General features: G+C 37.9%; 2 protein-coding genes across 6 annotated transcripts in view; both read left to right on the top strand.

Moving 5' to 3' along the window:
- CHUK (component of inhibitor of nuclear factor kappa B kinase complex) overlaps positions 1 to 6,612 on the top strand; it is a 34,645-nt gene extending 28,033 nt beyond the window's left edge. The window contains exons 17-21 of one of the 5 annotated variants that reach the window (XR_003905690.1): positions 1,912 to 2,008; positions 2,298 to 2,445; positions 3,039 to 3,172; positions 3,982 to 4,219; positions 5,395 to 5,474. Coding sequence is in view for 4 of the 5 variants with exons in the window: in XM_029932370.1 (XP_029788230.1) it covers positions 1,912 to 2,008; positions 2,298 to 2,445; positions 3,039 to 3,172; positions 5,395 to 5,554 (539 nt within the window). In the remaining variant the exon portion in view is untranslated. Of the gene's footprint in view, positions 1 to 1,911; positions 2,009 to 2,297; positions 2,446 to 3,038; positions 3,173 to 3,981; positions 4,220 to 5,394 lie in introns of all 5 variants that reach the window. The other 4 variants (XM_029932372.1, XM_029932371.1, XM_029932370.1 and 1 more) reach the window with 4 other exon arrangements.
- A 4,073-nt stretch (positions 6,613 to 10,685) lies between these two features.
- The window catches only part of ERLIN1 (ER lipid raft associated 1), a 35,795-nt gene continuing 19,365 nt past the window's right edge, over positions 10,686 to 27,115 (top strand). The window contains exons 1-7 of the mRNA XM_029932369.1: positions 10,686 to 10,763; positions 11,098 to 11,221; positions 12,904 to 12,985; positions 17,012 to 17,058; positions 18,771 to 18,832; positions 21,904 to 22,029; positions 23,964 to 24,037. Of these exons, the coding sequence (XP_029788229.1) occupies positions 11,109 to 11,221; positions 12,904 to 12,985; positions 17,012 to 17,058; positions 18,771 to 18,832; positions 21,904 to 22,029; positions 23,964 to 24,037 (504 nt within the window). The 5' untranslated portion in view covers positions 10,686 to 10,763; positions 11,098 to 11,108. The remainder of the gene's footprint in view (positions 10,764 to 11,097; positions 11,222 to 12,903; positions 12,986 to 17,011; positions 17,059 to 18,770; positions 18,833 to 21,903; positions 22,030 to 23,963; positions 24,038 to 27,115) is intronic.

Here is a 27,115-nt window from a genome sequence, read left to right as displayed (position 1 = left end):
CAGTCTTCTGACCAATGAATTGGGTATTGCAGGTATAGGTATACAAAATTCCATCCATTGGCTCAGTCATATTAACTCACTATAGTAAGTGATAACATTTGTTTGGATTGTTTTTTTTTAAGATTTTATTTTACTTATTTTTTAAGGGTGTTTTTATTTTGAGAGAGAGAGAGAGAGAGAATGAGAGCACGTGCAAGCCTGTGCCAGTGAGCAGGGGAGGGGCAGAGCCAGAGGTAGGGCTTGATACCATGACTTCAAGATCATGACCTGAACTGATATTAAGAGTAGACAGTTGACCGATAGAGCTACTCAGGCACCCGCCCCTGGGTTATTTTTTATAAAAACTTTGCAGCAGTCCTGTCAGCATATTAACATATCATAGAGCCCAGAAATAAACTTGCTATCTGGGTTGCTTCTTTGAACTGATCATTGCCTTGAGTGACAAACTAATTGTAATAAGTTGTTTTATCCATTGTTGGGGCTTATGTAATCATACTTGATACATGGTCTCTGGTGTCTTCTCTGATTTAGAGTTGACTTGAGACGCTTGTTCTGCTGAAAATGGTGAAAAGCAACTTTCTTTATTCTATATGTTGGAGAAGGTTAATGTTCTGTGGTCTCTGTCTAAGAGAGCTAGTACTATGGGGAAGTGTCCTGGTCTATAGGATTTAGGAAAGAGTGCTGTTGGGAGAGAAGCTTGTTTGAAGCTCCTGTTTCTGGTTGTTGGTAACGGAGAGACAAAGAGGGAGATGTATGTGGAATAAGCCTGAGCTATGTGGGAGGTCTTTGCAGTGATAACAGAGGACACTGAACTTTTTAAAAACCTTTTTTGATACCCCTTTCATAGTAAAATGTGGGTAACAGTAGTAGGCATCTCACAGGGCTCTTGTGAGAGTTAAATGAGAAAACTGAGTAGGTAATAACAAATAATATTTTTGCATTCGAGATTAATTATTGTCCAAGGAAATACCAGCATAATCTATGAAGAGTCTTTGGGTTTTTCAAAACTTTGAATGCCACTTCTGAAAGAGAACAATTAATGCTTTGTTGTTGTTGTTTTCACTGAGGTACCATCTCCTGTAAACTGTAGACCTCATTGTGTCCACATAGCCATCGTCTTTGAGAACACTTGTCAGCTGGCAGTTTAAGATGTCATACTACCCTCAAACTGAACTGTCAGGGTGTCTGTAGGTCCTTTTATTATTAGTGCATCATATTTGGCTTAAGCTAGTCCACTTTTTTCCAAGTTTTCATGGGCTGTAAACAGATGGATAAACATGAAATCCCAAGGACCTCCTTTTTAATAAGTGAAAGTTCGATGTCTTGTCCTACTGTTTCTAAATAAATGATGTTAATCATCCAAGAAAAATTGATCTCTTGGCCAGAAAGCTGCATTTGTGTCTGAGGTTTGGGTTAATATGGGATAAAGATAGCGAAACATTCTTCTTAAAACGGGCAACTAAGATTTATTGAAGATGCAGTGATAAATTTACATACACTTTTTTTTATTTTTGAGAGAGAGAGAACGTGAGCAGGGGAGGAGCTGAGAGAGAGGAGGACAGAGGATCTCAAGCAGGCTCTATCCTGACAGCAGTGAGCCCGATGTGGGGCTCCAGCTCACGAACCACAAGATCATGACTTCAGCCAAAGTTGGATGCTCAACTGATTGAGCCACCCAGGCGCCCTGTATATGCTTTATACACACACAAATACACATACTTTCTGTTGATATATATAATTATTTATATATATATTTACATTATATAATTTTAGAATTTAAGTCCAGTTTTAAATTTAAATTGAGATGCTTATTAATTAAAATTAGTTTCAGATTTTTAGGAATTTTTTTGTTTGGAGGCTGTATGTTCATGCAGAAGAAAGGTTATACCTACTGACTGAGATCTTTTATAGATCACTCCTACAGCGACAGCACAGAAATGGTGAAGATCATTGTGCATACTGTTCAGAGTCAGGACCGGGTTCTCAAGGAGCTGTTTGGTCATCTGAGGTAGAAAAATTGTTTTATTTCCTACTGAAAAGCAAGGATACTTTTATCATGTTCCTTTCAAAGTGTAATATCCCTTTTTGGTACATACACTAGACCCAGGAAGATATCTGGCAATACCTTGTGTTGCTGGACCACAACTGTGTGCATTTAGGTGTCCTGTTTGTGTGCATCGCTTTGGGGATCAGTCACGAAATATGCTGACTGTGATTCATTTCTCCAGCTGGGTGTGGGAGTATGGTGTTTGGGGGAGGGGATGTATAATTGTCTGACACTGATTTCATCTCTCCAGCAAGTTATTGGGCTGTAAGCAGAAGATTATTGATCTACTGCCCAAGGTGGAAATGGCCCTCAGTAACATCAAAGAAGCTGACAATACTGTCATGTTTATGCAGGGAAAGAGGCAGAAAGAAATATGGCATCTCCTTAAAATTGCCTGTGTAAGTAACTTGTAATGAATTATTTAATGTGACATTGATTTGCTGGTATTCCCTGCAAAAAGGATTTTTTATCAGCATGATCTGGGTAGTTTTAGACGTGTGTATTTTGTGTTAGGTTGATGCTCATGTTCTTTGTTTGGTGTCTAACTAGCAATTCAGATGGAGGATTTTATGATCATCCTTCATTATTTCTCTTCTCTGCAGTCTCATATTTACTCCTTCCAGCCCTAGACCATTGGAGTATCTCAATCCAATTTGGGGGTAGATGTGCCTGGCCAGTTAATAAAAAGTAACCCCTTGTTCAACTGGTTTTGGTGTTTGTGTTTCTCCAACTAAAGTGGAATGAGAAGGGTAGCTACATTTGGTATTAGTCAGTAAAAAAAAGGGGTCAATATATAAAGGTAGAGAATAGTTTTGTACAGAAATTCTGGTTGTAGGGGGTATAGCTCAGTGGTAGAGCATTTGACTACAGAAATTCTGGTTGTACATAAAAGTAGTGGTAGAAGTGTAAATCTTAGGAATATTACAGGAAATTGTATGAATCAATGGAGGTGCTTGCCTGTAATCTTTTTATTTACTTTTTTCCCCTTTAGACACAGAGTTCTGCCCGGTCCCTTGTAGGATCCAGTCTGGAAGGTGCAATAACCCCTCAGGCATCAGCATGGCTTCCCCCAACTTCAGCAGAACGTGAACATCCCCTGTCATGCGTGGTAACTCCTCAAGATGGGTGGGTTCACTTTGCAACAATAGATAGTTATCAAGAGCAGTGGTAGAAATGAGGCAGGAGAGCAAAGTGTTAAAGCTTACCTTCAGTACCTTATACCAGGGTTGAATCCTGATTATCCCTTTGTAATAACCTTGTGCAATTAACTTGATTTTTTTTTTTTAGTTTTTAAAAAATGTTTATTTACTTTTGAGAGAGAGTATGAGCGGGTGAGGGGCAGAGAGAAGAAGACAGAATCTGACACAGGCTCCAGGCTCTGAGCTGTCAGCACAGAGCCTGATGCTGGGCTTGAACTCATAACTCACAGGATCACGACCTTAGCTGAAGTCAGACGCTCAACCAACTAAGCCACCCAGGAGCCCCAATTAACTTGATTTCTTTTAATGTCCACATTTCCTCACCTATAAAATGGGAACTACTGTGAAAATTCAGTTAGATGATGTTTATAAGGTGCTTGGGAAGTAAATATTCAGCAAATGTTATTTATTTAGCTCAATCCATATTCTAAGTTCTTTCTCTGTTACTGGCTTATCAATTCTTTTACCCAAACTATTTCTTCCTTAACCATTTATCTCAGAAATTATGGTCTTTTGTATTTATCATTTTGGGGTGCTTGATCGCCACCCCTCTAATGAATTACGAGTTTAATCTACTCTGTTTTATAACTTGGTATTTCTAAAATCAGACTTTTCAGTGCCTTAAATCAGTTTTGCAAATAATAACTTCAAGTTTTAAACCCTGTATTTTCTTTTATTAATTTCTACTCTTCTGCTGAAAGCTGAATGACTATCCATTTCTGTTATTTTTCTCAGCATAAGATGTGCCGTATCCAGAGCCAGTGGCTCTTTGCTAGCTTGTGTATTGTCGCTTTTCTCACAAGTCATGGAGGCCTCTACAACAGCACCAGCATGACCTGGAAGCTCTGCCCATAATTAGTTTTGCAGACGTGCAGCCATGTTACATCACTGCTCAGGAAGTCATGCACTTGCACGTTCTGTACTCTGCTTTTATGAGAGAAAAGCACATGGCAGGAAGGAAAGCTGATATCAGGTATTTTATTTTTTTAAAGAAAGCAAGTTGCAGGGTATATCTTGGGGGTCATTAGAGATTTGGCCCAATGCAATATGTCCAGCTGCAGCATAGGCTATAAGTTGATTGACATCAGGAAATACTCCATTAATCAGAGTTGAAGCAAATAAAATTTAATACACTCCTAACCTTTTTGCTTTCATTAAAGGCATTTAGGTTTGTTAGGAGATGCTGATGGTTGCAAATGTCACCTCTGTACAGGTAATTTCTAATTTGAGGTTGTGGTCGTTAGCAAAAGCATGTCGGACAGGAGTTTTAAATATATTTTCCAGTAGGAATACGTTAGAAAGTAAAATTGATTTCAGTTTTAATGTACACATAGTACATAACCATCAAGGATTGGGATCTGTAGGCCTCAATGTTTTCATCTGTTGAATATGAGCTAAATTAGAATTTAGTTCTAAGCTTATAGTGCTATAATCCATGTCCTAGAACTGATTCTAGTAGGGTAGAGACTGAGAGTTGGTAAACGGTGAGGATAAAGGCCATATGGAAGAGGAAAGTGGGCAAGGTGGAAACAAGAATCAGGATTTCCTTCAAATATTAATTTCCAGGGATACTTGTCAGTTCTGGGAAGTTCCCCTATGATGCTATTTTTCTTTGCTATCCTCAGGAATCTGCTTGCTTGTTTTCTTTTTCATTGCTGTCACCTGTAGTTTCAAACCAGAGTTTTCACATTCCCTGATCTTTTGTATCTTCACCCCTATATTTGTGTCTCTGAAGTAAGCACACTGATGTTTCTTCACTGCTTGTAAGGAAAAGGAAATTTCCAGAAACAGAGATTTTTCATCTGTCTGTGCTACAGTTATCCCCGCTGTGCTCTAGTTATCATTTTCAGGAGAGAAAAATGTATGTAAGCACCATTTATATTTCAGAGGAAAGTCAGATTGGCCTTACAGTAGACTTCCTGTCTTTAGAGCTGGGCAGAGGCAACAGCTTGGATTAATGAGTAGGACTCCGCCTCTGGGTAAGAGGGATGAGGAAACTGAAGACTGTAGGAATCACCTGCATTGGGGTGCTGGGTTGCAGGGTTGCAGGAAAGCCAGTGATCATCCTGACCCTGAACACCAGAAGGTAGAGAAAATTCATATGCTCCTTTGCTGAATTTGAAAAAGCTTTGTTTTTTCATCATACAGGGAGACTATAGCACAAATGATAGAAGAAAATTTGAACTGTCTTGGCCATTTAAGCACTATTATTCATGAAGCAAAGGAGGAACAAGGCAGTAGTATGATGGTAAGTTTTATATGGACTATGGGTGTGCGTTTTAGGTTTGTTGGATACAAAGCACTTTAAACTTTCCATGTGAGTCTTCTCTGGCATTTGGGATGCACATGGAGAATTGAAGAAAGAGAAAGAGCATTTGAGGAGTATCCTTGACCTCAAATCCCTGTCTTCTGTTACGGATATACTAAGATTATATCATCAGCAGTCTTCAACAGTAGCATATTTGGTCAAATTAAATGAGGGGGAACATTTTTTTGCAATGTGACCACTGAAATTGAATGGTTTCTGCCTTTTTGCTTCAGCACTCGATTTTCTCTAAGAAGATGGGGCAGGGATTATACTATAACTCAAATATAGTAACCACTGTGTGCAAAATGAATGATGTTAATATAGTAATAAAAGAAGTATTTATAGTAAGATTTTGTTATGGTGAATTATTGATTTGTTAAAACTTAGAGAAACTACAATAAAATGTTTACTTAATGAACTTTACTATGTTTAGTCTCAAGGTCAACTCTTCATATTTCCTTTCATTAATTATTTACTTCAAATACTTATGAAACTCTTGGAAATACTTTTCTAATGAGCAGGAAAGAAGGTAAAACTAAACTCTCTACTTGTAATTTTACTTATACTTTTGATTTTAACATGTCCAAATAAACAGAAAACTTGCAAAAAGTAACAGCCATAAACCTACCACTTATAGTCAACATCTGATTGTAACTTTTTCATGCCTGTTTTAGAATCTTGATTGGAGTTGGTTAACAGATTGACTTGCTACTTATTCACTGTCCCCAAACCTATGGAAGTTGTTGCTGCACGTGTTGGAAATTTGTTTTTCTCCCATGAAATCATTCTTCAGACACCAACAAATGGAAGAAATGACTATGATCAGAAAATTTGCATGATTTTACAAAGACAGTATTTTGACTTTGGGTAATTTTGATCTCTGAATAGACAGAATCTTTTAAGCTAGTGGACTTGTTTAAATATGATAGCTACTCAAGCACAGCAATCCATTTGTCTTCAAACTTGACAAAACATTTAACTGACTAAAAACATCTTTTACTGTTTAACTTTTGGGCATAAGGCCAAAAGTTTTATATATATATATATATATATATATATATATATATATATATATATATGTGTGTGTGTGTGTGTGTGTGTATATATATATATACATATATATATATATGCAAAAGACAAAACCTCAGCTGACATGTATTCAAAGATAAAGTTGTTTGCCTTTGTTTCTGTGGAAGAGATTGCTCACAAGTAAAACTACTCCATGAAGACTAAACTCTACCTCCTTGTGTTGCATACAAAAAATGCTCTTCCTGGCATCATAAGGAGTTAACGTAATTTTAACATTTTCATTTTCACTGCACATTTGACAGTATCCTTTTCTTAGAGAAGGAATTGTGTATCTGTCTTAAAAAATTTTTTTAAATGTTTATTTTTGAAAGACAGAGACATAGAGCACGAGCAAGGGAGGGGGCAGAGAGAGAGGGAGATGCAGAATCTGAAGCAGGCTCCAGGCTCTGAGCTGTCAGCACAAAACCCACAGTGGGGCTCAAACTCAGAATCCATGAGATCATGACCTGAGCCGAAGTCAGGTTTAACCAACTGACCCACCAAGATGCCCCAGCATCTGCGCCTTTAAAATCAGTTGATTCAAATAAATCTTAAGTGTACTATGTGTATATGTATTTAAGATGTACATTTAATAATATCAAGAAGATGTTAATTTATAATGTGTTTGAAAACTTTTTTCATTTGTAAAAAATGGGTCATTTGTTTAATGAATTTTTCATGTCTTGTCCTACAAGTGTATAAAGATCTACATTTTGTTATCTGTAATTCCAAATATAATGTTCTGAAAATAACGTTTTTCATAAGCTTGGTGACAAAACTCATTTGCTTGCAAATCTAACCTGAACTGACATTGAATATACCTATCCCATTTAGTGTGAATATTCATTTATTTTGCTGTGGAAATATTAACATGTTTGATTATGGGGGGAAGGGATGCTGCCACAGACCCTTCTGGGTGTTTATGGACAATGGTATATGCACTGAATTATTTTTCTAAAATCTGAAAATTTTGTAATTCTGAAACATTGGGCCCTAAGGGTTTCAGATAAAGGATTGTCGATCTATCATCTGTTAAATAAATAATTTAGAAGGTCTTATGTGTTTTTTAAAATATGTGAAATGCTTTTATGTTGTAGACACAGATTTCCACTTTGTATATTAAATGATTTTTAAATTACTTTTAGAATCTTTATTCATTATAATCAGATCACAACAATGTTTGAATATGGTTTGGCAATGCGATGGTTCCATGAAGTGGAACTGGAGCACAGAATCACATAATGGGCCCTCATTGTACTTTCCTTAGGAATTAAGCAGGACTTTCAGTAAAAACAGCATTGGGTAGCTTCTTTTAATACAGTCTTTTCTCCTGTGATATCCTGTCATCACTTTCCATGTCTAAAAACCATGCTTATATCTTGCTGTATAAACTGAGGTCTTAGTTACATCATCCTCATTTTGTTAGTAGTGTCATTTTTCCATCATCTAAGTTTGAAATCTTGGGGCTGTCTTCTAACTTTTCAGTCATGTGGTACTACTGTTTCTCTAAATATGGAAATTGTGTCTGCTGTTTTAATAGACAGTCTGTCTCTTTTCTAGTTCTAGGTATGTATGTTATGTATTTATTTATTAATTTTTGTTTTTATTTATTTTGAGAGAGAGAGAGAGAGAGAGCAGGGGAGGGGTAGAAAGAGAGGGAGAGAGAGAATCCCAAGGCAGGCTCTGCACTGACAGTGCAGTCCCAACATAGGATTTGAACTCATGAGCCATGAGATCATGACCTAGGCCAGAATCATGAGTCAGATGATTAACCAATTGAGCCATTTGCCCCTATTTTATGTATGTATGTATGTATGTATGTATTTTAAGTAGACTTCATACTCAGCACAGAGCCCAGTGCAGGGCTTGATCTCCCAACTCTGAAATCAGGACTCGAGCTGAGATCAAGAGCGGACTTAACTGACTAAGCCACCCAGACACCCCTCTAGTTCTAGAAGGTTTTAATCAATGAAACATTTATTGGATACCTGTTGGTTAGAATTTTGAGCTAGATGGTAAAATCAGAAACCCCTAACAAAGGCACTACAAGAATGCTTATCTGGGAGTTTGAACACTGCAAGCCATCCAAGCATTGAAATGATTGTTAAGAGGAATTTATTGTTTTAGATGACTGCATATTTTCTAAATATCACTGTAATAACTGATAAACTGATAAAAGATCTATGACATGGTGTGGCTACCCTGGAGTGATGTCAGTGTAGCTTGATCCATGTGCTATAGGGAGCTATTCTGAATCAGAACAGTAAATTATAGTGAGATCACCTCAGACTTTTTTTAATGTTTTGTTTTATTTTTTTAAATTGCTCACTTTTTAAAAATTTTTTTAATGTTTTATTTATTTTTGATACAGAAGAGACAGAGCATGAGAGAGGGAGGGTCAGAGAGAGGGAGACACAGAATCTGAAACAGGCTCGAGGCTCTGAGCTGTCAGCACAGAGCCCGATGCGGGGCTCGAACCCGCGAACGTGAGATCCGACCCGGGCCAAAGTTGGAGGCTTAACCAACTGAGCCACCCAGGTGCCCCTGTTTTGTTTTATTTTTGAGAGAGAGAGCACAAGGAGGGGAGGGCAGAGAGAGAGGGAGACACAAAAACCAAAGCAGGCTGATGCAGGACTCGAACCCATCAATTGCGAGATTATGAGCTGAGCTGATGTCAGCACTCAACCAACTGAGCCACCCAGGTGCCCCACCTCAGACTTGTTTCTGATGTATGAGTTGACTATTTTTTACTGGGTCACACCTTTTCAGAGTGGAATGGCCATTGTGAATTGTATACATTTCATTCTCTAATTACAGCAATATTATGAAAAACTAAGAAACCATCCAGAAAATAGAGGCTGGAACAAGTTGTTCCTTCATTTTGCTTTCTAGAAGTTAAAATAGCTAAGCTTTGTTAATATTATGTGTCTGGAACAGACAAAGTCCGAGACATTTGTAGGTAATAAAAGTCCTATGGACAATATAGGTAAGTGCATTTATTGGAGAGGGCAGAGTGGACTTGTTTTAATGAAGGGTTGAAATCCTATTTACTGCTTCCCATTTCCACATTACTACCTTTGTAAGCCTTGGGCCTGAAGTTTCCTAACCACTTGGCTTCTCTGCCTCCAATCTAAGCCATTTTGCAGACTCCATGGGCCCTAAGTACTGTTTTCCCATACTTCACTGCACAAGGCTACAGCGCCCCGGGGTCCTCATCTCCCTTGTCCAGTTTTGGTCCCCAGAGCCTTTTGAGGCTTACAGGATTACTGCCAACCTACTTTAATATACTACCTTTATTCCCCTTGTACTCATCCATTTCATTCCCATCTCTTTACTTTGTCTTGTTTTTGGTAAAAATATGCACATGATCCATAACTCGAAAGAATATAAGACTGCAACACAAAGAACGCCTTTCTGTTCTCTAATCATCCAGCTCCCTCTCCCTGAAGAAAAAAAAATGCATGCAAGCCTGTCATCCCACTCCTTTCCATCACTCCTGCTTCAAGAAAGGTGCAATACTCTTTGATCTACCTGGATGACCTTCTCCCCAAACACACACACACACACGTACTTATTCTGTTTCTGTTGGGATGATCTTCATAAAGCCCTCACTGTATCAATATTCTGGCACCTGAAGAGCGAAAGATGTAGTCAGATTGAATATCTTCCTCTCCTGAATGTCCACAATACTTTTTTTGCAACAGGTCTATTGCTCATGGATTCGTGCAGGATCCGTGCCTGAAGCACGTGCTTGTCACAGGGTATAAACCACAGGGACAAACGGAGCAGCTACCACACTGAGAGCGCGGGAGTGGGTTTCTGCACATGAACAAACTGACCAATCCCTTGTCCCAGGCGCCCTCTCCTTTCCTCTATATCCCTGCTTCCTACAGACCTCCGACTTCCCTTGTCTCTCAGAGCAGGAAACCAGCATAGCGCAAGTAGCTCCGGAGGCGGGCGGCCGGGATAATTTTGTCCCGCCCGCTCTCCCGTCTCTCTAGTGGCACGGCGAGAGGTACGTCGGCGTGCGTGGCTGCGCAGCCGCAGTGCCGGGCGAGTGGGCGGGGCCGGCTGTTGGCGGCGGTTGGCGCGGCCGGGGAGGCGGCTGCACGTGCAGGCGGGGGCGATGCGTCACTGATAGGTGAGGCGCGGCCTTAGGGTCGGCCTCCCCGTGGGTCTGCGGCTGGCCCCTTCTCGGTGCCTTCCGCGGAGGTTGGGGGGGGGGGTGGAGCGGTCGTTGAGATTGGGGGTGTCAGGACGCTCACCGAGTAGGGGCGGCCCGCGCGGCCCTTTTCGGGCGGAGGAGTTGGCGAGGGAGAAGTAGGCTGTGTGAGGAGAGCAGAATGCGAGAAAAGGGGCACAGAACTCTCCGCCTCGGCCTGCGGAAGGACGCCGGGTCTCCGGAGACCGGGTGGAAACTGGAGGGGGTGGGCTTGGTACTCACGGGACTGGGGATCCTTTCCTCCCTCATCTAGGAGGAACAAGGATGAATATGACTCAAGCCCGGGTTCTGGTGGCCGCAGTGGTGGGTCTGGTGGTTGTCCTCCTCTACGCCTCCATCCACAAGATCGAGGAGGGACACTTGGCTGTGTACTACAGGTGAGCAGCGGGTGCAGTCAGTTCAGGTTCCCGAGTAGGTTGAAAGGGGACTCCCGTGACGAGTGAGTCTACGAAGTTGTCTCTTGCACATCGAGGAGCTCTCCAGACTTAGGAAGTGATTGTCGTCCCAGCCCTAGGGGAGGATGGGGGCCAAGCACCCTCTAGTTAAGGGTTTAAGTGCTCTGTGCGTTTTGTGCAGAGGTTAAGAAGTTCCTACAGTTACTCCTAGTAGATAGCAACTCAGTTATTTGTGGGAAAAACGAAGAAGGAAGAAAGGAAGGCAGTTGTCGCTCCACTGTGATTGAAGAGGTGGATAAATCATTGTTATATTCCATACACTTGTACAGGCTTTTAGTTTGTAGTCCTAGATGCCATTTAGAAACTCTGGTCCTGTCTGCGGTTGTTCCTTCGATTTTTTCTTCTGATAGCCCCCAGTGACTGGTTTTGGCTTAGGAGGCCATGATTACCGTGACAGTTGTTAAATCTCTGGACCTTGAGAGACATAAATATAGCATTGATGGGTCATCCTCCTCCCACCTTACCCTTTCTTTTCAGATTGAGGAAAGGAATAGCGTGGGATGTGTTGCTCTCTGGTGGAGCTGGAATCGCTTTTCTTTCAGCATAGTTACAACCAGTTCCTTTTGATGTAGACAGAGCACAATTTGGAGAAATTGCAATAATGATGTATTTGAAAGAGCTTCAACTTTCAGATCCATCCTGAATCTTAGAGACGGTCTTACCCGTGAAGTGCTAGTTTCAAATGCAATTTTAGTGATAGGACTTAGCAGATGGAGATCTAGCATAACAAATGACAGAGTCGTTCAGATTTCCATCTGGTTCAGTGTTGTCTTCCTAATGGTGAAACAAAGGAAAGAACATTTCAAGGTATGGCTCTCAAAGAATTAGGGATGGGCTTCAGTTCGTTTTTTCTTAGTTATTTGTTATGAATTATTTGCAGGCATATTAATGTTTTCAAGATAAGCCAGGTTCTATGAATTTACTATTCACTTATGTAAAAGAGAACTTCTTTTTTATAGCTGCCTGCCAAAGGCCTCCTTTTTAGAATTTCCAAGATGTACTTAAATATTTCTCACATTCCAGAATTTGGTGAACAAGCCCAACTTATATACCATCTATTTATAGCTTTATCCCTTCACCCTTCATCTTTTCCATGCCAAGTTTTTGTTGTTATTTATAACACAGACTTTATGCCTTCAGTATTTTAATACAGGTAAGTAGAATAAAAGAGTCTTGAGCCTCAGAAGTTTTCTTTATTTGAAAGTTTGCCCTTTTTTCAACTTGGTGATTAAATGTATTATGTTTTAATCTGGCTCATGTATACACACTTAAAGTACAACAACTGAGAGCCATTAGACTTTTTCACAATTATTTCTCAGAAGCTTAAAGACCAGGGAGTATCCTTTGTACCAAGAGCAGTGCTGGAGACGAGGTATCCTTGTTTGAGCTTATGAAACACAGTGTAACATTGGCAGTTTAATTTGATCTTTTTAACCTTTGGCAGATATTTTAGATACCAGTTATTGTTCATCATGAGTAACTCCTGTGTGAGGCTTCAGTAGGTCAATAGCATGGGTAAGGGTGAATATTTATTATAGCATTTTAGATTTGGAAAGAGGATTTCTGTCTTTATAATCTTGTTGAATCGAAACATCTTTTTGCAGGGGAGGAGCTTTACTAACTAGCCCCAGTGGACCAGGCTATCATATCATGTTGCCTTTCATTACTACATTCAGATCTGTGCAGGTGAGTGATTCCCGAGGAAGCCTCCACTCTGGATAGACAAGTGTGACAAGAATAGTTACCACATTCATGGGTGGAGATGGACTTCCTTATTGCTTAAGCAAATGGTGGTAGTTAGTTAAATGCAGGCGTTACAAAGTTCAGAGTACAACTGTCACAGCACAGGTTGATTTTGAACCACCTCACTCCCTCGAAGTGTTAGTAGAAGTATGAGCCAGGCAACTTGGAAGGACTGACTTCCCCCATCTGTATAGTGGTGTGCAGCAGGTTTTTTGTACCTCATGTCAAAATAAAATAGGACTTTGAAACACAATTAGAAGTACAAACTATTGATTACTAGGTTTAGAAAGGTGTTTGGTTTCCATAGAGGCCAGCTCCTGGGCAACTGTTAACAAGGAGGATCTGAATTTTTATACACAATTTTTCTGCTTAAGCACAATTTTATATGGAACCTTTTGGAATGTTCGATTATGACAGCATCCCAGGATATTTGAAATAAGCGTCTGTTCATTGAAAACAGTATCTTGGCTATGGGAGACACTTAGTAAATATCTTTTGTTATAACGGGATTATATGTGACTACTTTGCAAGCTCAGTGTGATCATAAATCTTTGGATTCAGAAGTTTGTTGTAGTATCTCTGCTACTAATTTTTCCAGAACTCAGGAACATTCAGTGTTTTTAATCTTGTAATTTAAGTCTAGGCTTCCTGCTAGTGAGTTTAATTATGAATACTTAAACCCTCCAGATTCCCTTCCAGTTCCCTTGTAGAGGGCTTTGTGCAAGAATTGTGTTTGTTGAAGTGAAATGTAATGTTCTTCCCGAGTCAGATTTATTTCCATATTGTTTTCCCTTGTTTATTTTTTCACTCTTGCCTTGGTTCATGTTGTCACCTCTTCTCTCACCAACTCTCCTTCATTATTGCTCTCCTGTCTCAATCTTGTCAGTCTTTTAAAGTCTCATCGCAAATCCTTTTCATCTATAGCTCCTAAAGTCTGTATGGTAAATGTTGGCTCTTAGTCATGTTTCCTTTAATAATGTTTGTATTCTCGAAGTTTCTTTGTGAATTTTCTTTCCAGAGAGTCTCCAAACTTCATGAAGGCAGGGGTTGTAACACATTTGTATTTCTGACCTTTCTGTTTGTGGTGAAAGTTGTTAAATTGAGCTGATTTTTTACAAAATGTCCTGAACATGGGGCCAGAAACCTGGAGACTTAGGTTCTGGCTCTGACTCTGGCTCTGGCACTAGTTGGTAATATAACTTAACAGAAATCACTTAACTGTTGTTATTACTCCATGAAAGAAGGGTTACATGACCTCACCAAAAGCCCAGTCCTTAATGATGTTAGCAGTTGCATACATCCTTAGAGATAAGGAGCTTTTTAAAAACCTTGTTCAAAGTCAGGCAAACCTGTTTCTGCTTTCTTGGAGCTTAGTATTTAGAGTCATACTGATGCAGAGAGACATAAAAGAGATACAGACAGTAACATTAAAACAGGGCTAGAGATTAACTGCATGTAACAGATATACCGTGTGTATATATATATATATACACACACACATATATAATAATAAGTTGTCAAACTATTAAGACATGAAATTCACAAAAAGATTTTAGTGTAGACTAATATACTTTGCATCTACAAAATATTAAAGGCTAGATTCATTGTGGCGCAGTAGTAATGTTCTTTCTTCATACAGGTCACAACAACATTCTAGGAAAGAATTACATTAATAAAACTCTTTTAAGAAAGTTATTATAAGAACAAGACATAAATTTATTTTAGGAATTTTTGGAACACTTGAGAAGACAACTTTTATAAACAAGTGGCTTAAGAACTTGGCAGTTGAAAGGAATATATAAGTAGCGCCTTGGGAAATATGAAATCCTGTAAATGAATTAAAAAAAAAAAAACAAGCTCTGCTTAGGGAAATATGAAAACTTTCAGCCTTTAAAGTATATAACGTAACCAAAGACTTTTAAAATAAATATTCACTGTGAAGATGATAATTTTTGGGATAATTTAAAAGAACTATAAAAGGACATGAAGATAGGATATTGAGGATTTAATGTTTGAACTCTTTCCTAGTTCTTGGCTAGGGAATATCCTCTAGGTTTTTTGTTGTTGTTTTCTTTAATTTTTTTTACTGTTTATTTGAGAGAGAGAGAGAGACAGAGCACAAGTCTGGGAGGGGCAAAGAAAGGGAGACACAGAATCAGAAGCAGGCTCCAGTCTCCAAGCTGTCAGCACAGAGCCTGACGTCAGGCTTGAACTCACCAACAGTGAGATCATGACTTGAGCCAAAGTTGGACACTTAACTTATTGAGCCACTCAGGTGTCCCTTTCCTCTAGGTTTAAATAGGGATGTATATTAAAAGTTGACGTGGAATATGGAAATTGAATTTGGTTAATGTTTTGAAGGAAATAAGGTGAACTCTTCATTGACTCCCCTCACTCTGCCTAGAACCTGTCACTAATGTTTACCATCACCCTAATCTCCCAACCCTAGGGTTATATTCTGTTCTTTTCTCCCCTGTAATGTTATATGCAACCAGTTATTACATCCTTCCTGTTTTGTCTCCTGGACTGACAGCTTTCAATTTCCATGGGCTTTAGTATATTAACATAAATAAATCAATACTTTAGCTTCTCAGCTGGTTTTCCTGCCTCCAAATAAGATGGATAATGAGGACTGCATCACATATAAGCATAGGAATTAGGAAAAACACATTTGAAAGGTCCATTTTGTGGCTCTATGTAAGATGGATTAGGGAGAGAGAGCCCAAGCCCCCACTGAACATTTAGGGCCCTCTAATTTCACGTTCTCTTCTCAGAATTTGTACTCTCCTGTATATTGCCCCTTATGCTCCAGATAAGCCAGCTTGCTTCCTGTCATTTATACGTGTGGTTTGTCCTCAGTTTTGTGTATTTGATAAGATAGCTCCTTTTTTAAGTTTATGAAGCTTTATTAAACATTTCAACAGTTGTGCAACAAACACACCAGAAATAAGAGCCCCAGAATAGCAGTCCAGATGTTCTACAAGTGGAGCCTCACGGTCCCATTTCCTAGATGGACTGCCTCTAATTTTGTCTTCTGCTGAGCCGGCCTCCCTTCCCACTCAGGCAAGAGCAAGATGGATGGTTTGGACTGGAAGGACAACAGTGTTGGTCCCCATGGGCAGGGCCAAGAGAAAGTCATTTGCCAACACTTGTTACTTAAGCACAGAAAAAGCAAAAAGCCAGGGACAGTCACAAGGTCTTCCTGTGTATTCTTCATAATGTATAGTCTTTATGCACAGGACTGGAGAAGCTCCTGGCACGAGGAGCTGTTGAACCTAAGATGTGTTCTTATTTCTCCCCCTCTAGATGTGACTTATAAATACTTCACCTCAGGGAGCTTTCCAAACTATTACTCTACTCTTTATCACTTAATACCAGCAATTCCGTTTATAATCTGTTACTGTGTACGTGTCATAGATTGCTTTACAAGGATTCTTTGTCCTATGTTGGATTGTGAGCTTCTGAAAACACAGACCATGCTTCCTTTTTCGTTTGTATTCCATAAAGTAATATGTTGTTGTGTCCTTAAAGAAGGTTTAGTGTGTCCAGAATATGCAGTGGAATTCATATTCGGAGCAGAAGTCCTAATAGTAGTATCCTGTGGATAAGCCATGTAGTTCGCAGTCCCAGGCCAGCTTCAGGCAAATAAGAGACTCTGAGAGACTAAACATTGAAACTTTCTAAGGACACCCTTTTGTTTGTTTGCCCCCAGCTCCCACCCCCAATCAACCTTCCCACTCTAGATTGTCCAAATGCATCTTGATTAGGACATAGACATAAAATATTTTGGGTTATTTTTCATATCTACTAGGATACAAAAAGAAATTGATAGCTAATCTTTGGGGACTGAAATTGTAATGGAGCTCTTCTATACTTACCTCTTAGCAGTTCTCTGTAGGTTTTCTTCTGGGACCAGTGGTTCTTTGACAGTGTGTGTCCTGAGTATTCATGAAATATTTTTTTCCCCAGACAACACTACAAACTGATGAAGTTAAAAATGTGCCTTGCGGAACAAGGTAAGCTTTTCTCCTTGCTTATCAACCTCCCTTTAATTCAGGTGGAGTTTCTGTCCATAAACTGTGATTACTTAAACTAGTCTTTCGGATAGACATAATAGTAACCCAGGAAGATTTATTTTCTAAAGTATTATTTGAGTTAAGCCGTGTCTCTGAGCTTTCTGTCTTAGAAGCCATTCGGATACTGAAAAAAGTAGTTTTGGAACCAACTGACCTAACTTCATATATCAGCACTGCCATATCTGCTTTATTAATAGGCTTTATTTTTTAGAGCACTTAGTTTCATAGCTAAGCAAAACGACAGTTCCCATATAGTCCTTGTTCCCATATATGCCTTTATGGATTTAGTTAGGCTTAGTTTCCTTGTTTGTAAAAGTTGAGTAAAGAGACCTGTCTTGCAGAGTTATTGTGAGGATTAGGGTTAATGTATATGAAGTGCCAAACCCTGCACTTGACTCAGGGGAAGGACTCAACAAATAGTTTGAATGAAATCATTTCACCCTCTTATCATCTGTACTACTTAATGCCATCTGATTATGGTTTCTGGCTCATTAAGTCTGGAATGAGGCTCAAGAATGTGCATTTCTGGCAGAAGATTCCAGATGCTGCTGCTGCTACTGGTCTGGGGACCTTTCTTTGAAAGTCTGCCCTAAAGAATTTTAGGGACAGAACAGCAAGCAAAGCCCAAATAATTTCTAGAGTATAATCAGTACATCGAATTGTGTAACAGAAGAAGAGTGTAAAATTCAAGGTATTTTTTTAAATGCCCTATTTCAAATGACTATCAGTATTACAGCCATAGAGGCTTGGCCATCTATGGAAAGACAGAAATGCTTGTAAAAAGGGAGAATTTCTTTTTATTTTTTCCCTTAAATATTTGATATCAGGTTCTTCCTAGGTCTTTCTGTAACTCTCTTTTATGGATTTCCTTTAGAGAGGACTCAAAATTGGCAGCTGATGAGATTTGGGGTAAATTTCATCCTCATGCTTCCCTATTTTCTCAGATTTTTTTCTGTGAGAAGGTATTACCTTTTATATAAGAAAAAAAGGTCATTGTAAGTTGTTAGGAAGACCTAGTTGTTTAATTTCAAAATCTCTAACTTCATTTATCTTGCACTGAGGTTCACATGTAACTCGGGGTCTGTGCTAATAGCCCAGGAATTATAGAAAGCCATTAATAAGCTCTTTCTGGAGTGTCAGTTTTACTTGAGGGTTTGAGGAGAAAGTCTTTTTTCATATTAAAATAAATACAGATTAAAAAGATTAAAAATCTTCATGAATTATTAAGATAAGGCAGGAAACCAAAAAAAAATGTCAGCCCATGGCCGGCCTTAATACACCTTGGAGAACCATTTTACTTGGTTCCTTGATGGAGAAGTTTGAGAAGTGCACTGCTTTAGCTCTTGGCTTCAGTTAATAAGGACAGAGTGCCCAAGTAGCCCTAGGTTATACATTTAGTCTTCATGTGAGCTGATTTGATTACTGCAGTTGCAGAGGCGAGCCTTGGTATGAGAGGAGCCTGATTAAGTGTATATAGGGACATTTAAGTGGTGATTGAATAGTGGTTAGTGGTTATTTTAATCATTGAATAGTGTATGTCTTTAGATTTTCCTTCTAAATTTCTACCATGTGGGATATATTTGACACTGTGGGCATCTGAGATTAAAATGAATTTTATTTAGCTCACACTATTTCCATTTCTTTGTTTTTAGTGGTGGGGTCATGATCTATATTGACCGAATAGAAGTGGTTAATATGCTGGCCCCTTGTGCAGGTATGGTACCCATATATTCTGTTGTTTTTGTAGTTACAATTAGAGTATTTATGTCTGAAGAGATTCCTTAAGGAATAAAAGGGTAGTTTTAGAGTGTTATGACCTCATTCATTTCTGGTGTTTATAAAAAAATGAGAATCTTTTCCTTTTCTGGGGAATGGTGACAGAAAACAGGTCACAGGTCCTAAACAACTTGACTTTCTGCAACTTGATGTGTTACGCTTCTCTCATCTGAGTTTTCTAAGAGCAAGATGGTCATTAATTATTTCTAGAGTTTCTAGAAAGTAGCATTTTATCCACTCAGGATGAGAGAGCATTTTCTCACATGCTAAAAATGGTAACAGATGAATTCCAGGGCCACAATGATTTATAACCATAGAAAACTTCTAGTTGATATTTGTTATAACTTACAAAGTGATATGAACGTTCTCAGTATGGGGAAAACACTTCCTTGGTAAAAGATGAAAACTCACAGAGATGGAGTGGATACTATTCAAATCAAAAACTTAGAAGTTAGGAAGAAAGATTTGCTTTTTTTTTTTAATGTTTGATGTTTTTCCCCCAACCTTTTTTTTTTATTGTGGTAAGATACATATAACTTAAAATTTGCCATCTCAAGTATTTTTCAGTATATGATTCAGTGGTATTAAATACATTCACAGCGGCACCTGGCAAGCTCAGTAGAACATGTGACTATTGGTCTTGGGGTTGTAAGTTCAAGCCCCACGTTGGGTGTAGAGATTACTTAAAAATAAAATCTTAAAAAAAGTTCACATGGGCACCTGGGTGACTCAGTCGGTTGAGCCTCTGACTTTGGCTCAGGTCATGATCTCTCGGTGGTGGGTTTGAGCCCCACGTCGGGCTCTGTGCTGACAGCTAGCTCAGAGACTGGAGCCTGCTTCACATTCTGTGTCTCCCTCTCTCTCTGCTGCTCCCACTCATATTCTGTCTCTCTCTGTCTCAAAAAATAAATAAAACGTTAAAAAAAACATTCACATTGTTGTGCAGCCATTAACACTATCTACCTCTTTTCATCTTGCAAAAATGAAACTACTCGTTAAACATTAACTCCCCATTTCCTTTTCTTCCCAGCCTCTGGCAACTACCATTTTATTTTCTGTCTCTATGATTTTGCTACTCTTAAGTACCTTATAGAAGTGGAATCATAGTATTTGTCTTTTTGTGGCTGGTTTATTCACTTAGCATATTGTCCTCTAGGTTCATCAATGTTGTAGTATGTGTTTCAGGGTTTTTTTTCCTAAAGCTGAATAATACTTTGTGTATATACTACATTTTGTCCATTTATCCATTGATGGAAACCTGACGTGCTTCCACATTTAAACTATTGTGAATAATACTGCTATGAACACATGTATTTGTGGGTCTGTTTGAGACCCTGTATTTGAAGACCCCGTGTATTTGAAAGATCTGTCATTTTATTTGTATCCTTATTATTAAAATTTGCATGTATATTAATACATAAAGATACTGTGTTTGACAAAAACAATTTAAAAAGGTGAAGTTAGAGCCTTTTCCCTAAGGGTTTTTTAATTTTACTTCAGAAGACATGATACCAACACACTATTATACATAGATGTATGTTGGAATGTAAGTTCATGCTAAATCTCATGGCACTGGTACAGGCACAGATAGCAAAAGAATTTCAGAGTAGAGAGCAAGCTGTATTACTGTCAAGTGGATTTGGATTATATTTTTCAGTAATTATTTTCCTAGTCTTTTTTTTCATCTACTTTCCACAAATCAGTGGAATGGATTATGATTGGAAAAGTAGACAAAGGGAAATTATTGCTGGTTCTTTAACCAGAGATAAGAAAACTATTGGATCAACAATTCCTTTGGAAACGACCAAGCAAATGAGTTAGTCAGCAAGTATTTAGTGATGGCCTGTCCATCACTTGCGATCTGGAATCCAGTTACACCTGATATCCTCCATGGACCTAGACTAGTAGAACTAGTCTTTGGGTCTGGAGGAAGAAAACAGTGTTTTAATAGGTAAAGCACGGATTCTGGTGTGATCTAGTATGTGCCCCTTAGGCAATTTTTCAAATTCTGTTTTTGTTTCCTATTGTGCAAAATTTGGGGATTTCTTTTGGTGAAGATTAAGTGGTAATGTGTGTAAATTGCCTGATATAAAGCCTGACCTAGTGAATGTTTGCTTCTTTCCTTTTAGCCTGGTATCTTTTTTTTACAGCTTTTAAAAACTACCTTTTTGTTAGGCAGGAGATGGGCTACATGGGTGATGGGTATTAAGGAAGGTATGTGTTGGGGCGCCTGGGTGGCTTAGTCAGTTAAGTTTCCGGCTTCGGCTCAGGTCATGATCTCACGGTTCATGGGTTCGAGCCCCACATCAGGCTCTGTGCTGACAGCTCAGAGCCTGGAGCCTGCTTCAGATTCTGTGTCTTCCTCTCTCTTTGACCCTTGCCTGCTCACACTATCTCTGTCTCTCAAAAATAAATAAAAAACATTAAAAAAAAAAAAAAAGGAAGGTATGTGTTATGTTGAGCACTGTGTGGTATATGTAAGGGATGAATCACTAAATTCTACTCCTAAAACCAATCCTATACTATATGTTATTTAACTAGAATTTAAATAAAAATTTGAAGAAAAACAAATAATCACTTTTCCAAAATGGTCATTAGCAGCTGATTCCTTCTTTTATTCGCAGCTATTCTTCAATCGAGTCAGGCCCTCTTTACCTCTTAGCTAAACTTTTGCTTTGCAGTAATTGCCTTATACTTTCCCTGACCCACAGTGCATCTTTATACTGCTGCCATAGTACAAATGTGATTGTGTCATGTCCTTGTGTGAAAATTTTGACAGTTCCTTATTACCTCCAAGATAATGTAGACTCTTCTTAATATGGAATTCAAAATTTGCCCATTAGAATTGCAAATGTAGTAACATCTTGAAAATTGAGCACAAGAAATGCTCAAGGTTTGTGAATTGTGTTTCACTTATTCTATTGTCACTTTTCGTCATATATATTGTAACTTTTACCTTGGCTGAGTTAGAAGCTACATGGGTAAAAATGGATTGTACCTTTCCTTCAGTGTTTGATATCGTCAGAAACTACACTGCAGATTATGACAAGACCTTAATCTTCAATAAAATCCACCATGAACTGAACCAGTTTTGCAGTGCCCATACACTTCAAGAAGTTTACATTGAATTGTTTGGTGAGTGTCTTTGTTTTAAATATATGAATAATCAGTTGGAAAGCTTAGTCAACTCTGGACACTATAACAATATTAGTAAACATTATGTTATTTCAACATTCTTCTGAATTTATAATAGAGCGTTTATTTTTAAACTCTTCTTTTAAGTTTAAAATTTCATATGATTAAATTAAGCAAATAGTTACTCAAAAGATATTTTAAGAATGAGAACCATTTTCTGAAATGTACTATATGTAACTTGATAGAGATTAGAAAAAGATCATTATTTACAGACTATATTCTGTTTTATTATGATAATTTAGTGAAGATTAGCTTTGTTGGTATTTTAATAGATAATTTGGGGAAATTTAGTAGAAGTCTGTTTCTTGGGGTTTCCCAGGACCCACCCCCACATTTGCTGATTTGTTAGGAAGACTGACAAGACTCAGTATATGATCTACTCACAGCTAAGATGTATTATAGCAAAAAAGATATAAAGTAGAATCTGGAGGAAGCCAGGCACAAGCTTCCAAGAGTCTGCTCCCAGTGGTGGCATGCAGGATACACTTCAGTATTAAAAGGTTACAACACATCTGAAATGTTGTCTGCTAGGGAAGCTTATTAGATACTTATTGCCCAGAATTTGGGGGGGAGGGCTAACATATAGACATTCTCTGCCTAGTACCTAACGAAATTCCAGACTCCCAGAAGGGAGGCATGTGTTCAGTATAAACCACATTGGTTGTATAAACAGTTTAGGCACAGTGAGTCATTCTTACCAGTCTGGGAATAGTGGGAATCATTTCCAAATTCAAGTTCCCAGGTGACAGCCAAAGGCCAGCTTGCAGACAGGCCTTTCTAAGGGTCACAGCTTCAGGACTGCTATGTTAACTCTTTTCTGCTCAAGTTACTTTTCATTTGTGATAGTGAAAGCTGTGACCTGTAATTGGGTTGCTGCTGTTGATTGCTCACTTCTTCCTCCTGGAATTCTTAGTGAATTTCTGAGAGACAGGCATAGGGATGGTTAATCATTTTAGAGATCTACTAATTGATCCCTCATTGATGATTGACAATTACTAGATGTATGAGAAAAACTCCTGATTTTTCATATCACTGGTCATTTTAATAATAGTGAAAGTACTGTTGAGGTAGAAAATTCATGAGTTACAAGGCCAAGTGAAGTGATAGGTGTATTATTCATTCTTGTATACTTCAAAGATCTTCCTATGAGCTTACTTCGTCCCTTTTTATTTAAAAAAATTTTTTTTAACATTTATTATTGAGAGAGAGAGCACAAGCCATAGGAGGGGCAGAGAGAGAGGGACACATAGATTCTGAAGCAGGCTTCAGGCTCTGAGCTGTCAGCACAGAGCTTGACATGGGGCTCGAACCCACAAACCACAAGATCATGATCTGAGCCAAAGTTGGATGCTTAACCTACTGAGCCACCCAGGTGTCTCTACCCCTTCCCTTTTAAAATCCAAAATAACAGGCAGAGGTCCATGGAAATGAAATTTTGTTATTTGGAGATTTGGGTTAAAGATTGAGGATAGAAATTTGTTTTTTTATGAGAATCAGGACACATATAAAGTAACAACACTGAATTAAGAGAGACTTAGAGTCTCCATTTATTAGATAAACAACATGTTTGTCATTTTTCTTCCAACAAACAACTTGTTTATCATCTTTCTTCTTAATTTCTTTTTTTGACAATTCTTCACTTTTTCCCAAAGAAAAGGAAAATTAAATATTAATTTTAAATATATATGTAATAACTTATACATTTATAATATACAGTTTTATTTTCACATATATGTGAAGTGGTTTAAGCTCTACAAAAGAACAGTACCATGGAAACTTTAGGTCTAATAATGATTGGATTTTTTTCAATATTAATACAATGAAAAAATTTTTTTGAGTATCATGAGAATTGTTGTTCTTGGCCTCAAAAACAGATCAAATAGATGAAAACTTAAAGCAAGCTCTGCAGAAAGATTTGAACGTCATGGCTCCAGGCCTCACCATACAGGTAAGCCCCTTTCTTAGGGAAATCCTCTAGGAATTTTGAGGGCTTTGAATTTAATTATTATTTTATTGGACATTGTTTATTCAGCAGTTATTGAATTGAAGTGCTAAAATACTTTATAGAATAGCTTTCTCACTTTGACTTTAGGTCTCTGCAAAATAAAATAGTCTTGTAGCTTACCCTAGGTGTCATTTTCTTCTGAACTCTTATGGGAACAGATAAGCTCAGACTCTTACAAGGAAATGAAATCCATGTATTGCTATGCATGAGGCATTATTAAGATACAATAATGGTTACAAGTCAGTGAAAGTAAGGCATTAGTCTCAGTAAGATTATGAATGAGGATTTCAAATATAAAATGTGAATAATAATTCTGTCAAAATAGATGTCACATATGATTAATTGGCAGATTAACTGATTGGATGATTATTGCTGTAAGAGTTTAGAGTTAGAGAACATTTCAGGAGAGTCTGCCTGGAAGCGACTATGATTGAGTTGGGATTTTAGATGGGTTTGGAAGAATTATCAGGATATATAGGGGGAAGGAATAAGGACAGTATTTCAAGTGGGTAGAATGGCCTGAATAACACTACAGTAGTAGGTGAATTTGGTGGCGGTGGTGGCGGCGGCTGTAGCATTAGGAGGTAGAATGGTGAGAGGTTATCTGCCTGCTTTTGTGGTCGGTATATTTTCAGATTGGGTTGAAATCCATAAGTAGATTCTAAAATTAATTTTAGTAAATCATGACCAGCATTTTAAATAAAATGAAATTGAAGACAAAAAGAAATCAGAGCCTATGACATGTACTGAGTTTGTCATTCTGTGGAATTTTTGTTTGTTTTATGTCAGTATGTAGGTGTTTATATTGGGTGTCACTGTAAAATGCATGTCTTGCTGTGGTCATTCATGGTCAGCAACATTTAAAAGGTGTGGCTGTAGGTCTGGATTACCTGAGAAGTGATAATATGGCTTCTCTAGTGTCCTTTCTTAGAGTTTCTAGGAGATTGACTATTGTGGTGATGAATGTTAACTGCAGCTAAAGTGAAAAGTCTCTTTGGTGTCCCATATCTCAAGTGTTGCACCGTTGAGAGTGTACGTTCACTGCGAGTGATCATGTGTGATCTCAGAAACAAGACTGGAAAGATGGTGAGGGTTTTCCCTTTCCTCATTCATGCTGTGCCATTATTTCCAACTGAAGGGGAGTCGCCAGAGTTAAGAAGTCATTTGAAAAGTCCAGAGCTAACTTCATAAAATCCACTTAGTTGTCCATTCATTTGTGGCTTAAGTTGCTTTTCAGTTTTAAAGTTTAAAAAATATGAGAAAAAAAATAAAGATAAAAAATATGAATGTCACAGATTCTTAGATTCTCCTCAGGTTGTTACTTGGGAGATCTAGATCGTTCTTCTTAACAGCTGCCTAGAATTCTTTGCCTTATGTAATTAGTTCTCTGTTGTTGCCAATTTTTTGCTATTAATAAGCAATAGGGTAGTGAACGTTCTTGACACATCTCCTTGTTATGTACAAATTATTTTTCAAAAGCCTGTATAAATCTGTATTTTTACCAGCAGTATATGTGAATACTTGTTTCTATATAAACCTCACAAGCATTTGAAACAATTAGACATGCTAATTTTTGCCATAGAGTGATATTATATCTCTCTTTGATTTGCAGTTCTTTAATTATTAATGAAGTTGAGCATCTTTTGATTTTTTTCTTTGGCTCTTTTGTCAATTGCCTATTCATATCCTTTGCCCACTTTTATGTTGTATTGTTTACTTTTTCTTACTTGTAGTTGTATTTTGTATATTATGAATATATTTATACAAATATGTTCTATATGTTGTAAAGAAATTAGATACTGGGAAGAAGATGAATAATAAAATGAAATTCACCAGTAGTCATACTGGTGGAGAGAGAACAGTTTGTTGTATTTTTCTAGATTGTTCTTAATCTAGAGGAGCATATATTTATTTATAGGTATAAATAATGTTAAACTAAAGTGGAATCATACCATAGCTGCTTTTTCACTAACAGCATATATAAACATCTTTTCAAGTCAAAAATACAGATTCCCTACGTTATCTACCTTTTAATGGTTTTATTTAATCAATCTGTGGTTCCAGTTTTTACCATCACACACATTGCAATGACAGACTTATACAATCCTTCCCTTAGAATAAATTCTTTTTTTTCTAGTTTATTATTTTTTTTTTTAATTTAAATTCAAGTTAGTTGACATACAGTGTAGTTTGGGCTTCAGGAGTAGAACCCAGTGATTCATCTTTTACATATGACACCCAGTGCTATTCCCAAAAAGTACCCCCCTTACAATAAATTGTGAGATTGATGAGTTAAAGTGTATGCCCTGTGTGGAGGCTTTTTGATACATATTGCCAGTTGGCCTTTCCAGAAATTTTAGTATCTAAACATCTGTCATTATTAGTGTTGGTGAGCTGTAGTTTCCTATACTTTAGATTGTGAATGTACCAAATAATTAAAAGATGCCTGCTGCCCCTCAATCCTTTTAGAAAAATTATCCTGATATTTTCTATTAATTATTGAGGTTGAATGCCCTAGGACATTTATTGGCCATTTGTACTTCATTTGTGAATTATGTTATTAGAATTCTTTAAAATAAATTTTTTTTTACATTTATTTATTTTTGAGAGACAGAGACAGTGTGAACAGGGGAGGGACAGAGAGAGAAAGAGACAGAATATCCAAAGCAGGCTCCAGGCTCTAAGCTAGTGGTCAGCACAGAGCCTGACGTGGGGTTTGAACCCACGAACTGTGAGATCATGACCTGAGCTGAAGCTGGACGCTTAACCAACTGAGCTACCCAGGCACCCCAGTTATTAGAATTCTTAAATGCATGGGAAACATTTCTCCTATTTCTTTTTTTACCATTTAAGTCTTCCCTCAGCCCCACCGGCAATTCTGACGCTTTAAACTTATGTAGTAATTTTAGTATTTTTTCTTTATGGTGTTTTGCAGTGCTGGCATAGTTTAAGCCACTTTCATCACTTTATAATATAGAAATTTAAATAAAATTGGAAATTACCACATTTTTCTCTGCTTTT

This window comes from Suricata suricatta, chromosome 2 (assembly GCF_006229205.1).
Source record: "Suricata suricatta isolate VVHF042 chromosome 2, meerkat_22Aug2017_6uvM2_HiC, whole genome shotgun sequence".
Taxonomy (NCBI): Eukaryota; Metazoa; Chordata; class Mammalia; order Carnivora; family Herpestidae; genus Suricata; species Suricata suricatta.
This window is presented reverse-complemented; position numbering and strand designations above follow the sequence as displayed.